Genomic DNA, 18796 nt, shown 5'->3' with positions numbered 1-18796 from the left:
ACAGACATTTCAGATAATTTCAAAGCAATGTTGCTTTTGAATTCTGAGGTTTTCAAATCAGTTGACTCAGAAATTTGAAAAACCAAAACAGGTAGTTTGATAAACTTCTTGGAAAGTTTGAAGTAATTGCCATTACTAGTAGTTATTAGATAAGAAATGAGATAGAGGCTTGAAACAGTGATGCTAGTGCATTTCATTTTGTAATAGTGTTTTAGTTGGAAAAATGGACATACCACTTTGCCTCCTGTTAAAAACAACTTGTTAAGACTAACTAGTACTGCTGCTGAGTAGTAAATCTGTAACATCTGTTAGGAAATTCAACAAGTAGTAAGATCATTTATGATGGGATCCCACAGTTATCTTTAACTTCTTTAGATATCACGTTTTAAAAAAACAGGTAAATTGTCTTTAGGTTTTAAAGTTTTTATGGGTCTTTTAAGGTGCACTTAAATTATTGATTTTTCTAGGAAAGTTGATATATTTCTTAATTTTCAACACTATGTGAGTGGATTTAATTATACTTTGGTTTTGTGATAATTAGGATTACTCCCGGATTCTCTGTATCAATAATTATGAAGTGAGTCTGTCACCTGCAGACCTTAAACTTTTTGCAGGTTTAATTTGTCATTCAAGTTATAAAAGAGGGAGAAGTTTGTTGTGGTTGAATTGAGACTGTATTGGGTAACAGGAGGAGAAAAGAAAGACTCAAGGACAGTTACTTGAAGTGGTGGGGTTACCTGCAATTTAAAAAATTTAAAGAAATTGGTTGTTAGAAAAGATCAGGTTCATCTTTCTCTCACCCCAAATATATTACTAGTGTTTAGGGTTACTTATTTAGACTCTTCTCAGAATGTGATTCTAAGGGAAAGCAGGGGATCTTACTCTGTGGGAATGCTTTTCTCATGACTGCTTTTTCAGACATATATTGAGGCAACTATAGCTTGCACTGAATGCAGAAATTGGCATGTTGAATTATCCAGCCCTAATTTTTAAAGAACGCTAGTTTTAGCAGTTCTTTTTTAATGTTTAAAAAATTTTTAAATTGATAGTCTGTAAAATAAAACATGAGAATAAAGGACGGATACTATAATATTTTAGATAGATATTCAAATAAGCTCTAATTTTTTTACATTTATTATTAATCCATCTGGTATAGAGAATGTCTGCTTTGTAGATGGAGAATCTGTAAATATTGAACAGAATTGTGTAGCACTGACTGAAGCAGTTCTAGAAGTGGTGTCTTTTAATTCAGGTTTATTAGGAGGGAATAGCTGCTTTTAATAGTGCAACCCATTTATGTCATTGAATTTTGAGAAAACTGAGAATAATCAAACTGATTCTAGCACTAGCTCACCCTGCTGGTTGGCTAAAGTATTTCTCTTCTTTCCCCTCTTAAAAGCAAACCAAACAAAACAAAACACCAAACATAAAGATCACTTGAGACCTAGAAGGTAGAACACCAAGTTCAATTCGTGGTCTTTCTTCAGATAGCTGGAGTCTCCATGAAAAAGGTGTATTCTCCTCTCAAGGGCCTCAGTTGCTGTACTGTTTAATTTTTTCTTAGATCTGCTGAAGCTGAACTGTGAAGTTACTATCCTCTCGGAATTTACTGGGAACTCTTATGTGATTAGGAGGAGTTAGTATGTTTTTGTTCCTTTAAATTCAAGATAAAAGATCCGTTGACTGCTGAGAGATGTTAGCAGTCCTGTGAGATAAACTTTCCAGGAGGAGAAAAGTCGAGGATTTCAAGAGGAGGAAGAGGAGAAAAATGCTAGGGTAGCACCAACAGCAGTGCATACTTCTCTTGGATGAGGGAAAGCGAGACTGTATTAAGATTAGCGTTTCTAAGAGATTTCCCTTGCACTCTCCCTCTACTAACGTTTGCCCTTCTCCTCTTCTGTCTGTAAGCTGTAGCCTTCCCATTTCATTTGGGATTCTTGGAACTGTGATTTTGTAGGTAACTTTGTGTAAAGTATGGATGAGTGATTTGTTCCTTGAAATATGATTCTATTAGTCTAAACTGTGATAGAAGTGAAGTTGGTTAGGGTGATAAACACAGTGTTTTAGGTATTAAGCTTTTTAGTATGTATATCATTCATTGAAATTGAAAATACAGCTTTATTTATTTTGTTTAATTGAAATATAGTTGATGTACAATATTATTTTAGTTTCAGGTGTACAACTTAGTGATCAACATTTAAATACATATGGAATGATCACCAGGATAAGTCTAGTAACCATCAGACCCCATACAAAGTTATTATAATACTATTGACCATATTTCTTATGCTGTATATTATATTACCTCCCCATGACTTACTTATTTTAAAATTGGAAGTCTGTACCTCTTAATTCCCTTCACCTATTTTGCCCGTGCCCCTCCCCATTCTGGCAACCACCCCGTTTGTTCTCTGTATCTATGGGAAAATACAGCTTTTAAAAGACTTTGTACAAAGTCAGGAAACTAAATATGTTGTGAGTCAAAAGTATAATTTCAAATTAAAAAGCACCTAATAAAGTGTTGGGATTAAAGTACAGTTTACAAACCATATTTACCTGTGTTATATCAGTTATTTATCTAATATTTATGAAAGATGAACATTTTTATCCTTTCTTCCAGAGTATTTATCCTTTTACTTGAAAGTATAATATCTTTTCATCAGTTTCTTGAGGAAGATGTCAAACATAACTGGTATTTTCAAAACACCAATTACTGGGGGAGGGATGGTTCCTAATTATTGTTGAATAGTTTGTGCAGGATGGGAGGATAAGGTTTAAAAAGTGTAAGCCTTGAAGTAAAACTGGTGGGGTTAAGATCTAGCTGTGTGAGCACTAGGCAAGTAGATTTAGCAATAAGAAATCTTCACAGAGGTGTAGGTTTATATTACATAGTTCATGTAGTAAAGTCCTTAGCTTTCTGATATGTAATGAATGCTGAGTAAATGTTAGCTGTTAGAATAATAGTTATTATTATTATCATCATTGTTTAATTGTGTTTCCTACAGTAACGTGAAATTTTCACCTGTGAGTGATCTGAAGTTGTATACTTTTTCTAATATTCCATTTTGAGGCCCATATCTACAAAGGAAGTAAGAGACAGTCATCAAAGTGTGGCATCTCCAGTACTAGCAGCTAAAGCTATAACCAGGGTCAATATTTCAGGAACACATTCTCTTTTATGGCTGTCAGCTAATGATGATGATGATAATAATGCATTTGGGAGTGAGTGCATTTGAGTGAAGGGCTTTCCCAACCAGTGGGTTGGTTTGCTTTGTTACAACATCCTCAATTTCTTCACTCCCCTTTAAATTTTTGACCATGAGGATGGTGGTGACCATTAGTAGAGAGAAGCGGGTGAGTGGCTATGTGTATTTGTATATAAAGTACACAGAAACCCCAGATGAGAGTGAGGAGTGGCTTCAGCAGAAGCTAGATTGAGGAGAAGAATGTTACCTTTTCATTGCTTAGTCTGAGTCAGGGGAATTTCCTCAAACAGCATTTCCTTTTGCTGTTTTCCTCTCTACACTTCTCTTTGTTTTGTATGTATCTGTGCTGGTATAGTCTTAAACTTATTTCCCACTGTAAGTTTTTCTTGTACCACCTACCTTCCCCACCACAAACACAAATTTTAAACTTTAAAAGCAACTGTAAAAGGCAGTTAGTAAAAGTACTTTTAAGTTCACATGAGGAGGGGGTGTGAGTATGAAATATTAGAAGTTTGATATTTGTTGAAAAAATATTTTCAATGGTTTGGAAAAGGAAGTGGGGGGAAGTCACCGATAATCTTGTCACCATTATATAATCATTAGTATTAAAGGAAAGGGAGATGAGGCTGACATTAATTAAGCATCTACTATGTATTCCTTATAATTATGCTGCGATATGTATATATTCCCATTTCATATGCAGGAAAACAAACTCAGACTTGGGTCACGTAGATAGTAAATAGTAGAGCAGCCAAGTTTCAACCTAGGCATACCTTGATTCTACAGATGAGACCTTTTCTATTCTGCCTTCCTAGCCTTTCTTTCTGTATATCTACGTTTTTACCTTATACAGTTGTAAGTTTTGTCTCCTCCTTATGAAACGTAACATTATAGAAGCGTTTTTCTGCATACCCTTATTTCAAGTGGTGTCTTATTGCCCACATTGTTTATTCATACCACCATATAAAGGTTCTTTGTCTTGGCTGCTGGACATTGATACAGTGGTATTGGTCAAAATAGAAGCTGCTTATTTCTTTACTCAGTGACTAAGATGAAAAATAATTAATTAGAAAAAATACTCTAATATTTTAGAGTATTAAAATACTCATTTTAATAATAAAAGTATTAATTAGAACTAACACTCTCTGGGATTAGAAATTCTACGAGTTTAATACTACTATCTATCCTTTCTGGTGAGACATTTAACTCAAAATGGATATATGTAAAATGTAGGTGACATTTTCAGTTTATAGCCATATGAAAACAGAACTTTTAAAATATTTTTACGCTTTGAAATGTCTTAAGCTTCCTTGTTAAAAATCTTTAAAGTTGATATTAAAATTAAATAGGTACTTAAATCAACTGTTTAGTTATTATTAATAATTCTTAATGTAATAATCTTTAATATATAAAAAGAGAAAAGCTTAATATTGAATTTCTTACACTGGTATTGGGTGGAGGCCATATATTAAAAGATAATTTGTGGGACATTTATAAATCGATTGTATAGGTCAGCACTGCCGAGTAGAAATATGTTGAGCCACAATGTGATTTAAATATTTTCATAGCCACATTAAGAAATAAAAAGAAATAAGTAAAATAAATATTAAATTCATTTTATTTAACCTGGTATATCCAAAATATTATCATTTCAACATGTACACATTGAGATACTTGCCATTCTTTTTTTTCACACCAAGTCTTCAAAATCCAGTGTGTGTTACATACTTAAAGCATATCTCAATTCAGACTAGCCAGACTTCAAGTGCTCATTAATCACGGATTGGACAGTGCAGATATAGACAGTAAGTTCTATACAAGTATGGAGAAAGGATAAAGTAGAAATTGAACTGAGTCTTAAAGGATAGTTGAGAAAAGACTATGCTGGGGAAGAACATTCCCATAAAGAAATGATGGGAATTAAAATAGAGACATTATTAGAAACCAGATAATAGAGTGGCTTGAATCCAGCTTAGGGAATTTGGTTTCTACGTGTGTGTGTGTGTGTGTGTGTGTGTGTGTGTGTGTGTGTGTGTGTTGGATAGATGCTGGAGGTTGCCTAATCCATGTCTTGCACATGAGCACTTGATGAATGTTGAATTAACATTAAAGTGAATTAATACGAGGCAGAATAAGAAAAGTGCTGGCAGAATACTAACAAAGCCTTGTGGGTCTTATAAGGGGAAAGAGTTGCGTTTAGGGAATATTGGTGTTCTGTGATTAGAAATATGATGGAGAATGATGAAAAAGGATGAGAACTGAGAAAAGCTTTTTAGATTTTACCATTATTGGTGACTTGTTTTTAAATGTTTTATTTATATATAATTTACATATATTGAAGTGCACAACGTTTATGAGTACAACTCAGTGAAATGCCACAAATATATATACCCAGGTAACTTCAACCCAGATCAAGATACATAACATTTTCTTCACTGAAAAAGGTGCCTTGTGCCCCTTCTTATTAATTCTTTCTCAAAGAAGTAAGCATATTCTGATCTCCATCATCTTAAATAGGTTTGGCTTATTTTTGAACTTGCTCATGGCATATTTGCCCTTTCCAAGGGTAGTGAGAGATGACGCCCGAATCTGTCTCTTTCTTTTCTATCATTGGCATTGTTGGATGAATTTGGAGGTAAATCAGATGATAGGTAGTTGGTACTGTGGCCCTGCTGTTTTTTTCCAGTGTGATATATACCAACATCAGAGAGATATTTCTTAGTTTTCATTAATAGTAACTTTTTAGAGGTTAGTTTTAATGACCAGAAAATTTGTTTGGAGTGCAGGGGTTTGAATTGCTTCCGTAGATAACATAGTTGTCTGGCTTGCTTTCATTACAGTATTCTCTAGGCATATAGCCAAGAAGTAGGTAGAAGAGATCTTGGATTGCCTCCTTATATAGCTGCTTTTTGGAACCTCTTTATTAGTAGCTTCTAGGCATTATGTAAGTTAGCTTTCAGGCATTTCAGATTACTTAATAAGGTATTTGAGTATTTCTGATTGTGATTGTAGGGGGAGGAATAAATTGGTGCACTTTTGTTTACAGGTACGTATCCACTCTCAACCAGAAAGATTTTGGCATTTATGTGTAAAGAATGAGAATGCTACCTTAAGGACAGTTGCACAAAAGTTTGAATGGTTAAAATCCATGAAGGACACTTTGTAAATGGATCTGCAATGGAATTATTGATCATGATTTTTTTCCTGTAGTGCTTGAGTCATTTTTTTCCAAATGGGATTAATGGTTACAGCATTGTTTTTCATAAATATTGAGCACTGGAAGCCTTATTGTAGTGTAACAATCTTTCTCTTTTGGGAGAAAGATTTTTTTCTGAAATATGTATCACATAATAAAGTTGTTAAAAGTACATAACAATGAAAATATGTATCATCACATTCTAGTATGCCAAGTTTTGAGGAATATGTTTTGTAAATTGTGCAGAAGTGGACATGAAAATACTTTCTAATTAATGTTTGAATTGTGAATGTTTTTGAGCTTATGAATGAAAGTATTTATATGAAGTTTTGTTTTTTGGAATTTGTACCAAGTTTGCTTAATATACTCTTGCTCCAAGAATTTTAATTGTTGTCTTGAAGAAATAAAACCTCATCTGTGAACTTTTATTATGTAGGTTTTGTATTTGTGAAGTATAGAAGGCCAAAGTAAAATTGATTAGACATTGAACAAGTTTGTATATTATCTATAAAATATTAAGACTTTATATAATAGCTTTTTTGGGCTAGAGTTAGAACATTACAAACAAAACAATTAGCATGTTATTATAGCTTTAAGACCTGACTTCTGTGTGTAGAAAAAAAAATATTTAAGGGTATGTTCTATGTTTTTGTGTTGTTTTGAAAAAATGAATGTTATATTTGAATTTGGTTTTGGGAGATTTAATTTTTTTGTATTCAGAAAAACCTTGTTTCCGTGGTTGTATTTCTCCCAACCTTCACTTGTTTTAACTGGGTTAATTGTTATACACAATTCATTTAGTACCACACCAGGGTAAGACTGCAGGTACATAGAGCAAATGATGTGGTTCCTGGTCCAAAGAGGTCATTATCTAAGATACAACTTAAAGAGTGCTTCATGATGAAATATTTGAATTACTGGACTGACACAAAATCATGTGAACAGTATACAGTAAGACTGGAAAAGATTCTTGGGAAAAATACTTTTTAATCTAGATTTTGAAGAAGTGTTATGTAAAGATTGGTGGAGAGGGTAGGGAGTATCAGCTAGGGGGAGGGTATGTTAAAAAGCACAGGGATGGATCTTGTGGAATGCAAGCATTTTCCTTGTTTGAAGTAGCATCTATTTTAAATGAATGTAATGAAAAATAAAGCTTATAAGGTTGTGACCTGAGCTGGAGGAATCTAAAAAAGTTTGGATTAGAAATAAGGAATTCTGCTAAAGGCCATTGAACAGAAATACATGAAGGAAAATGAGAAAGATCAGCAGCCAGATATAACATGGTTAGAGAAGCGATTGAAGTGAGTAAGGTCAGTTAGAGGTTATCATCTTGGTGAATGGCGGGGAGGGTATATTAGGAATAAGAACGGGTAGTTTTAAAATAAAGCAGGCGAAAAATGTGGCTCCTAAGTTTGTAGTGCAAAGTTAAAATAAGAATGGAACCATTTCATTATCTTCTGGTATTGAAAATAAACTTACTTGGAGACACAGTTTGCAAGTAAGTTATTAATACCGATTGAGGTATTATTGTACATTTGCCTTATCCTATAAAAAAACCTTACAAGCTTTTTAAAAAACCTTTGATTTGAAAACTAAGTAAAACCCAAGAAAGTTATGCTATAGTGGTATTTTCTGAATTCCTAGTACTTTCAACTAAAAAACTATTTGAGATGAATAGTAAGAAGAGCTTGTAATTGTATTGCTGTGTTTGGAGTTATAATAGTACATTTAAGCCATGGTTTAAGAGACATTCTAATTGGTATGGGAGTTGGTATGAAAACAAAAGATAACAAAAATTAATACCTGGACTACCAGTGTTTAAATTTTTAAAAAATAGATATTGTTTTAAAAATTGGGGACAGTTGAGAGCACACTGCTTTTATGAGGGAGATCCCTAAAATGTAGTTCCCTCTGGGATATTTAAGATGTAATATGTTTGTCTTTACTGGAGTTTTTAAGAGTTCTTAAATTGAATGTATACTACTGTCTTACAATGAATACCATTATTCTTAAAATGGAATTAAAAATATGAAAAAATTATAAAAGTAATATAATTTAAAAAGTATTTTTCTGCCTTTTTAGAGTTAGTAAATAGAACAGTTTAGGAGTTAATAGAGTCTTGGAGTTTTAAGATAGTATGTTAGTCTTACAACAAGTTTATATTTTAACCACTCTCACCGTTAGTATAGACTTAACTGGTTAGTAAAGAAGTTAGTGCGGTTTCTGGCACCATGGTAAAATAGGGAGGTACATTTGACTCCATCCAAGTTACCTGTGGAGGCAAATCAGCTAAAGCAAAAGAGAATAGGTTGTCCCCTACTATCGGTGGGAAAAAGAGATTTCATCCACATCTCTGAAATTTGGGGTTTCTATGTGGATAGAGTGGGTGAGAATAGATGACAGCAGAACAATCTACTGTTCCTTGATTATTGGATGAACTGGTGGTTTGGGAGTAGGAAGCTTGCCTGAAAGCCCTGCCCTAACCTCTTTCTTAAATAGTTCCCTATTTATACTTTTTTGTGGCTGCAAACTTACTGGAAATAGACCTATCCTCACCTGTGTTCGCTGCCATGGGTCTCTGCACACTGAAAAGCCATGAAAAATCACTACATAAATAAGGAGAGGCAGCAGTTTAAACGGGTTGAAAACTAGGAAACCAAATTGACTATTCCATGTGTATTGATCCAACTGAAACAGCTCATACAGTAAAGGAGGAGATAGAGGTAACCGTCAGCGGCTGTGGTGGAAACAAAAGTCTTACGCAGTGAAACTGAATGTCTTAATGGTGGCATTGCCATTAACAGTGATACAAATGGCTTCCTAAGTAGGTGTCCTTTGGTGTGACGTTGCTTGCCTAATCATATCCTGGTTTATCTCGTTTTCCAAGCCTTATTCACCAACTTTCCTGTCAAATTTGATTACCCAGTACCCTTCTAACAGCTTTTTCTTAAATTAATTGGAATTGATTTCTTTCCCACTCTCCTCCCCTTTACAAATTGAATTAACAATTCTTGATATGTGGTTTTATAAGAGTTTTATCTAAGTAAAAATAACAAATGTTTGAAATAAAGGAATGGCAAAAATGATAATAAAACTTGCAAGTTTCATTCATATCAAGCAAAGGCTAAAACTTTTCTAGGCCAAAACCTTTGAATGAGAAAAAGGAATTTTTTAATTAATAAAAAATTAGGACCACTAAGCAATATTAAGCTTGAGCTTTTGTGTGATGAACTCAGAGCACTGAAACATATGAAGTAGAGTTTCTTTAGAGAAATTGGTAACATCAGTCTTTTCAGGAGACTTTAACTCTCAGATTTTAATAGATCAAGTAAACAAAAATTAAGGCTATAAAGATTTGAATAACAATATGCTTTATTTAATAGGTGTATGCCAAACTTTGTTCCCAATAAAGAAATACACATTTTTTTCCAATTTATGTGAATTAAAAAATTTTTTTTAAATGTCTTGGGCTTGAGAATTTGAAATTTTAATAAGAGGAATTATATATATCAGTATTTTTTGACTACAGTATAGAAGAACTAGATGTTAAAGCCAAAATGATTGTAACTACTTGGACGATTAAAACTCTGTATCCTACTGGAACTTGAGCCTAAATTTCATACTATTTAAAAAGGAACAACAGTGAAGACATGACACATCAAAACTGATGAGATGAATATCTTTTTAAACATGGTGAATTAAATAACCATTTACTTTGTTTGATATCAAACCCCTACTAGAATTATAGTAATTTTTTTTTTAATCATAGGCTGTCAAGGACAAAGAAAACTGGAAATTTGATCACAGAAGTAAAACTTTGGAAGCTGGAAAGCAACTACTCCGTAGCTCTAAGAAAACTCAACTTTCTACTTTCAGTGGGGAAGGCCTAGAATGGTCTAGAATTATGCTGTTGAACCCTGGGTTACTTAAGGAATTTAGTGGCTGCAGGTACCTTGAAAGAATTGTTTAAGAGTTAATAACAAGTTAACAACACTCATGGTGCCAAGAAACTTTATCCAAGTTTCTTCTCTGATACTCAAAGGGAAAATCTCTGTTCTTGAACAGTAGGCAAGCTCAGGTTAAGGGTGTCTGTCATACTCAAAAACAGAGAATTGAGTAGAAATTTACATGTTGAACTGGGAATCATCCACAGTCTCTTTTCTCCTCCTAGTTCTGAGAATACTAGGTATCAGGCTTCTACCCCCAGATGTGAGATTGGAAGATTCATCTTGCTGTAGCAAACTGATTGTCAGGCAAAAAGACCAACAGATAATAATAGATAAGGATCCACTAGGGAAATCATCAGGCCGATCATCTCACACTGACACCTACCCATTAACACAGAACTTCAAGGCAACTTTTTAAAAAAAGATTCTTTTCCATTATAGTTTATCACAAGATACTGGATATAGTTCTCCATGCTACACAGTAGGATGCTGTTGTTTATCCATTCCGTACACAGCAGCCTGCCTCTGCCAATCCCAAACTCCCAGTCTATCCCTCCCCTGCCCCCAGCCGCAACCCATAAGTTTGTTTTCTGTGTTTATGGGACTGTTTCTATTTTGTAAATAAGTTCATTTGTATCATATTTTAGATTCCCCATATAAGTGATGTCATATGGTATTTGTCCTTCTCTGACTTACTTCACTTAGTATGATAATCTCTAGGTTCATCAACTAGACAACTTTTAGGTGCTTCATTTTAAAATATGAGATTAAGGATCATTAAAAATTTTAGGATAACCACAATAAGAAAGAGAAAAAGGAAATAGAAACTTTCTATTAAGTTTTAAAACTTTCTATTTAAGTTTTAAAAGAAAACTTTAAAAAGTTACTGATATCTTTGCAAGTAAGGGGATAATTGTATCTTTGAAATAAGAAAGGATGCTATAAAAAAGCAGTCCTCAGAAAAAAAAGACGAGCTCTTTCTTAGACATTTAGAATATGGAATACTTAATAGAAGAGTTAGAAATTTAGGATGTTAAATTTCTAGTTGAAGTTTAGAAGATAAAATTGAGAATATCTTCCACAAAGTAAGACAAAAGAGATATAAAGTAGGAGAAGATAGAGGATCACTCTTGGCAAGTTCAACATGTGAAAAATCGGAATTACAGAATGGGAGGAAATGGATGGAGGCAATTATTTTAAAATAATTGAACAAAAATCTTGAGTTTCCACATGAAAAGGACTCATAGCATGCACAGCATGGTGACTGGAAAAAAAAAAAAAAAAGAACCATATAAAAGTACATCATGATGGAATTTCAGACACCAGAAATAAAGGGAAGATCCTAAAAGCTTTTGGTTATGGAGCATATAAAAGAGATTAGGAATCAGTAACATTGGATTATTATTAATATTAATAATATTAATATTATTTCAATCAATAATGAAATAATGCCTCAGAATCCTGAAGGAAAGTTATTTCCAAACTACTAATTCTGTACCTTCCCAAGCTGTCAAATGTGGGAGTAGGCTAAAAATATGAAACATGAGGTTGTTAGAATATTTACTTCAAATGTACTGTATCTCAGGAAGTTACTAGAGTACGTGGGCTCTATCAGAATGATTGGGTAAATCAAAAAAAGGAGAGATCCAGGAAACAGGATTTAGTACAGGAGAAAACGATGATTGTGCAGGGAGATGCAAGGAATGTGGCTGTGCAGCAGGTCTGAAGAGTAATCAGTTCCTGAGGAGGACAAAGGGATCTAGATGGTATGTCTTCTGAAAATACACACACAAGGTATAGAAAGGATTTTTGTGACGTTATTCATAAGGGATATTTATCTGTAGTTTTATTTTCGTGTGTTTGAGAAGGATTGGTGTCAACTTTAAAGGTTTGGTTTAAAGGTAGATTTCACCAGAGAGGCCATCTGGTCCTGGCTTTCCTTGTGGGGAGTTTTTTCATTACTTACTCAATCTCTTGTTATCGATCTATTCAAGATTTCCTGTGTCTTCTTGAATCAGTTCTGGTAGTTTGGTTTTTTTCCTAGGAATTTGTCCATTTCTTCTAGGTTACTTAATTCGTTGCCATTCAATTGTACGCTTCCCTTATAATTTTTTATTTCCTATTATAAAGCCAGTATTAAAACCTTTTTCATTCATGATTGTAATACACCTTGAGATATTTTAGGTTTGGTTCCAGACCACCACAATAAAGTGAGTCACATGAACTTTTTGGTTTCCCAGTGCATATAAAAGTTATGTTTACACTATTCTGAAGTCCATTAAGTGTGCAACAGCATTATGTCTTAAAAACAGTGTCCATACTTTAGTTAAAAAAACTCCATTATTAAAAAATGCTGACCATCATCTGAGCCTTCATCAAGTTGTAATCTTTTTGCTGGTGGAGGGTCTTGCCTCAGTGTTGACGACTGCTGACTGATCAGGGTGGTGGATGCTGAAGGTTGGGGTGACTGTGACAACTCTTAAAACAAGACAACGATGAAGCTTGCCACATCGATTTACTCTCGCTCTCACTTGAACACTTAGAGGCCATTGTAGGGTTATTAATTGACCTAATTTCAATATTGTTGTGTCTTAGGGAATAGAGAGACCTGAGAAGAGGGAGAGAGGTGGGAGAACAATCAGTCCGTGGAGCTGTCAGAACACACAATATTTATTAAGTTCACCATCTTATATGAGCGTGGTTTGTGGTGCCCCCAAACAGTTACAATAGTAACATCAAAGATGACTGATCACTGATCACTATAACAAATGTAATAATGATGAAAAAGTTTGAAATGTTGTAAGAATTACCAAAATGTGACACACAGACACAAAGTGAGTAAATGCTATTAAAAAAGTGGTGCTGATAGACTTGCTTGGTGCAGGGTCACTACAAACCTTCAGTTTGTTAAAAAACCACAGTAACTGCGAAGCTTAATAAAACAAGGTATGCTTGTAATTTGTCTTTTTTTTGGTCAGTACCTAGCTGAAGGTTTGTCAATTTTGTTGATGTTTTCAAAGAACCAATTTTTGGTTTCATTGATTTTTCTTTATTTTTTAAAAAATTTGTTTCATTTCTGCTGTAATCTTTATTTCCTTCCTTCTGTATGCTTTGGGTTTAATTTGCTCTTTTTCTGCTTCCTTAGGATGGACGGTTAGGTTATTGATTTGATATCTCTTTTAAAGTAGGCATATATAGCTATAAATTTCCCTTTAAACACTGCTTCCACTTCATCCCACCAGTTTTAGTGTGTTGTGTTTTTGTTTTCATCTCAACATATTTTATAACTTCTCATGTGATTTCTTCTTTGATCTAATGAATATTTAGGAGTTTGTTGCTTAATTTCCACATATTTGTTACTTTTCCAAATTTTCTTCTGTTATTAATGTCGAGTTTCATTCCATTATGGTTGGAGAACATACTTCGTATGATTTGATTTCTTTTAAATATGTTGAGACTTGTTTTATGGCTTAACGTATGGTCTATATTGGAGAATGTTCCATGTGCACTTGAGAAGAAAGTGTGTTCTGCTCTCCTTGAGTATTCTGTAGCTATCTGTTAGGTCTAGTTAGTTTATAGTGTTCAAGTCTTTTATTTTCTTGTTGGTGTTCTGTCTGGTTCTGTCCGTTATTGAAAGTGAGGCATATAAGTCTCCAACTATTTTTGTTTTTGTCTGTTGTCTGTTTCTCCTTTCAATTCTGTAAGTTTCTGCTTCATATATTTTGAGGTGTTGTTGTTAGGGATATATATGTTTATAGTTCATCCATAAGTTTTAATGAATTGACCCTTTTATTATAAAATGTCCTTCTTTGTTTCTAGTGAAGATTTTTTTTCTTAATATCTTATATCTGATAAGAATATAACCACTCTAGCTGTCTTTTGGTTATTGTTTGCATTGTACATCTTTTTCTATCCTTTCACTTTAAATTTACTTGAATCTAAAGTGTCTTTGAATCTGAAGTATGTCTCTTGAAAGCAGCATATAGTTGGATTGTGTTCTTTTACCCATTCTGCCAAATCTCTGCTTTTTGACTGGAATGCCCAATTAATTTGCATTTAATGTAATTACTGATAAGGTAGATTTTATGTCTTCCCTTTTGCTATTTTTTTTCCTATGTGTCTTAAGATTTTTTTCTGTTGTTGTTCCTTTATTCCTCTATTATTGTCTTCCTTTGTGCTATTATTGTCATGCAAATTGTCTTTCCATGTCTTTTAAATCCAATAGGAGAAAAAAAGGGTCACAAATTTTTAAATTACAGTGTCTTTTATGTTTACTTATCAGGTTACCTTTACATGCCCTTTAATTCTTCAGGCATACTCAAGTTACTGGCTACTGTCCTTTGATTTCAGCCTGAAGGACACCCTTTAATGTTTCTTGTACAGCAGGTCTGCTAGCAGCCAGTTCTCTCATTTTTTGTTTATCTGTTGAATGTCTTAATTTCTCTTTCATTTTGGGAAAGTAGTTACAGAATTATTGGTTGACAGTCTTATTTTTTCAGTACTTTGAATATGTCTTCCCATTGTCTACTGGCTTTCATGGTTTCTGACACGAAATTAGCTGTTAATTTAATTGAGGATTTCTATATGACAAGTTGCTTATCTCTTGGCTTCTTTCAGGATTCTCTCCTTGTTTTTTGAGAGATTGATTATGAAGTATCTAGGTGTGAATCTCTTTGAGTTTGTCCTACTTGTGATTCCTTGAGCTTTTGGGGTGTTTAGATTAATGTTTTTCATTAAATATGGAGTAATTTCAGCCATTATTTATTCAGATATTACTTCTTCCCCTCTTTCTCCTCTCTTCTGGGACTCCCATTCTGTATTGGTGTTCTTAATGATGTCCTTCAGGAATATTAGACACACTGTTCTGTTTTTTTCCTTTTCTTCTCAGAGTGGATAATCTCAATTGGTATATCTTCAGATTCACTGATTCTTTCTTCTGTCTGCTCACATCTGCTACTAAAACCTTGTAGTGAATTTTTCATTTTCATTCTTGTACTTTTCAGCTTCAGAATTTCGATTTTGTCCTTCTTCATGATTTCTATCTGTTTTTTTTTTTTTTACCAATTTCAAGAACTATACACATTTTATTTTCTACAGACCTGAATTTGACTTTTTAAAGTTAAATTTACACACATTTACATGCACAGACTCTATGTATATTTTTAACAAATGTGTATACATTTATATCCTACATCCCTATAAAGATGCAGAATTTTTCTATCACCTCAAAAATCTTCTTATGTTGATATTTTCTGCTTGTGAGACATCCATACTTTCCTTTAGTTCTTTTGACATGGATTTCCTTTAGGTCTTAGAACATATTAAAGCTGATTTATAACTTTGTTCACTAAGTCCAATGTCTGAGTTTCTTCAGAGACAGTTTCTTTTGACTGCCTTTTTTTTTTTAATGTGTATGAGCCATACTTTTTTTATTGTCTTGTCATTTTTTTGTTGAAAACTGCATTTTAAATAATGTGGCAGCTCTGATGATTAGATATTCTACCCTCCCCAGCATTTGTTGTTGTTACTGTTTATTGTTGTTAGTTTAGTGATTTTTCAGAACTAATTCTGTAAAATGTGTATTCTTTGCTATGTGTGGCCACTGAAGTCTCTCTACTCAGTTAGCTTAGTGGTCAGCCAATAATTGGACAGTGATTTCCTTAAATGCCTGAGACCAGTAAGTCTCCCAGTATTTCTTGAGAGGCTCTGTGTGTGTGTGTGTGTGTGTGTGTTGGGGCACACCTTCAGCACTCAGCCAGGAAATTTGTAACTTTGCCTTACCCTTCGTTTCCTGTTTGTGCAGAGCTTCCAGGTTAGCCAGAGGTGAGCACTTAGGGCCTTCTCAGGCCTTTCCTGAGCATGTGTACAACCTAGAGCATGTGTGCAGCTCTGGGCACACATTTGACCATCTAGATTCTCAGGAATATATTGGAGCTTTTCTAAGCCCCAATTTTTCTTTTTAAGCTTTTTGGTTAGTCTATTGTTGGTCTTATCTGTTATCCACTGCCTCAGTCAGCTGTAACATTATACATTTTTTTCCAGTCGTTTTTGACAAATGCCCTTGGGGAAAGGCTTTTTTTGCACTGAGTGCCCTCTTAGGTCAAATTTAAGATAGCTTTGGGAGTGGTGTCTTCCAGGAAACCACCAGACATGTCAAATAATGACAGTCCTCTGAGAATGCAGTAGTGAAGGAGCTCTCACCCTCTTCTGCCCCCCTCAGGTAACTGCCAGGCTGCTGGTTTTCACCAGGCCTGTGGACTGTTGGCTTTCAAGTCTACTGTGGCGCTAGGGTGGGAGGATGGGAATATGGCAAAATAAATGCCACAAAGTTTGCTGGTCTCATCAAGATTCAGCCATCTTTCTTGAATAAACTCTCCCCAGATTGCTGCAAATCTTTGGTTAATTTCTAGAGTTTGGAAAACGTTGACTCTGTTTTTGTCAGTGTTCTTGTTGGTTTTATGGAGATGATTTTTGAATCTCCTTATTTTGGTATTTTTGCTGGTGTCTTACCGTTGAGTTTTCAAAATTCTTTTATATATATATTTTTATTTTAACACACTAGTCATTTTTAAAAAATATTTATTTTATTTTTGGCTGCGTCAGGTCTTAGTTGCGGTACGTGGGATCCTCTGCTGCAGCATGCGGGCTGCTTGTTGCAGTGCTTGGGCTTCTCTCTAGTTGTGGCACACAGGCTCAGTAGTTGTGGCACGCAGCCTCTCTAGTTGTGGCCCGCATGCTCAGTAGTTGCGACGCACGGACTTAGTTGCCCTGCGGCATGTGGGATCTTAGTTCCCCAACCAGGGGTCAAACCCATGTCCCCATCATTGGAAGGCGGGTTCTTCGCCACTGGACCACCAGGGAAGTCCCCAAAGTTCTTTCATATTTTAGATATGAGTCTTTTGTCAGGTATGTAGTTTGCACACATTTTCTCCAAATTTGTCACTTGCTTTTTAATCCTCTTCACAGGATCTCTCACAGAGTAGAAAATTTTCATTTTGATCAAGTCCGGTTTATCAGATTTTTTCTTCTAAGGATCATGCATTTGTTATTTCTAAGAACACTTTTCTGTCTTTAGAGCCTGATGATTTTTTTCTATCTTCTACGAGATTAATAATATTCCATTTTTCATGTATACCTATAATCCACTTTGAATTAACATTGGTATAGAATGTCAAATTTAAGTCAGTGTTTTGTTTTGTTTTTTCTCTCCACATATATCCAGTTGCTCTAGCACAATTTGTTGAAAATACTTTTTTTCTCCATTGAATTGCTTTTGCACTTTTGTCAAAAAATCAATTAGCCATCTTCCTGTAGGGCTATGGTATAATTTGGGGAGGTTACAGAGGGATATAAGAGGGTAAGTCATTTTCTTACACAGGAAATAATCAGATGCAAAATGAAAAATCAAGATATAACTGTATTGTTTAGAAATTGGTGGGGGGGAACTTCACTGCTGTCTTTCATAACATGCTTTATTTGATTTTTAAAATATGTATTTGTATAGCTTTGATTAAAATAAAAACAAAATACTATAGGATAATGCTAGTGCCTTATTTACGGAAAAATTCAAAGCCTTAAATGTCTGTGTTTTTAGTTTTGAAACATTTTTACTGTGGAAAAAATGCTCAGAATAATGCATGGAAAAAATGTCCAACTTAAGTATTCAAAAGTACATACCTGCTTAGTCACCCCCTGTCAAAAATTAAAACATTGCCAGATCCTCCACTCTGCTTCTTCCCAAACCTCTTCTTCTCTGTTAGGGTATTACGATTCTACGTTTTCTGGTACTAACTTTTTTGCTTTATATTTTTACTATTAAAAAACACATTTTTGAAATTTTTTCTGTTAATGAAATTTATGTAAATGGGTCCTGGCTTTTCCAGCTTTGTTTATGAGCTTTAGTTCTATTGTTGCATATAACTGTAATTCATTCACTTCCATTGCTGTACAGTATGTGAATAGTCCACAGTTTATTCATTCTATTTTTGATGGAAATTTGAGTTATTTCCATTTTTAGGCTTCTGTAACTAATGCTATGCATTAACTTGTACATGTCTCCTAGTACACAATGCACATGTGTATATTTAGTAAATACCTAGGAGTTTAATAGCTTGGTTTTAGAGTGTATTTATGTTTAATTTCAGAAGATATTCAACATTTTTTTCCCAAAGTGTTTGTAGCAATTTATAGTTATCAACAGAGTTCCTTTTGCACTTCATCTTCTCCAACACTTTATATTGTTAATCTTCCATTTTAGCCATACTAGAGGGTGTGTAGTGCTGTCTCATAGTGGTTTTATTTTCCATTTCCCTGATTGCAAATGTGATTGAATACCTTTTATTATGTTTATTGAGCAGGTTTTGTAAATATTTTGTGTATTTGAAAAAGAATGTGTATTCTGCAGTTTTTGGGTGCAGTATTTACATGTCTGTTAAGTCAGGGGTCCC

At 34.1% G+C, this 18796-nt stretch overlaps 1 protein-coding gene across 21 annotated transcripts in view; it reads left to right on the top strand.

Moving 5' to 3' along the window:
- ZNF644 (zinc finger protein 644) overlaps positions 1-18796 on the top strand; it is a 125646-nt gene that overhangs the window by 6005 nt on the left and 100845 nt on the right. For 4 of the 21 annotated variants that reach the window (XM_057552058.1, XM_007176340.3, XM_057552031.1 and 1 more), the window contains exon 2: positions 10172-10350. The exons of the other annotated variants lie outside the window; for them this stretch is intronic. Coding sequence is in view for 1 of the 4 variants with exons in the window: in XM_057552037.1 (XP_057408020.1) it covers positions 10307-10350 (44 nt within the window). In the remaining 3 variants the exon portion in view is untranslated. The remainder of the gene's footprint in view (positions 1-10171; positions 10351-18796) is intronic. 21 annotated transcript variants of the gene reach the window in all.

Source organism: Balaenoptera acutorostrata, chromosome 1 (assembly GCF_949987535.1).
Source record: "Balaenoptera acutorostrata chromosome 1, mBalAcu1.1, whole genome shotgun sequence".
In the NCBI taxonomy this organism is placed as follows: domain Eukaryota; kingdom Metazoa; phylum Chordata; class Mammalia; order Artiodactyla; family Balaenopteridae; genus Balaenoptera; species Balaenoptera acutorostrata.
The sequence above is the reverse complement of the archived record's forward strand: the minus strand, read 5'-3'. Positions and strand labels throughout refer to the sequence as shown.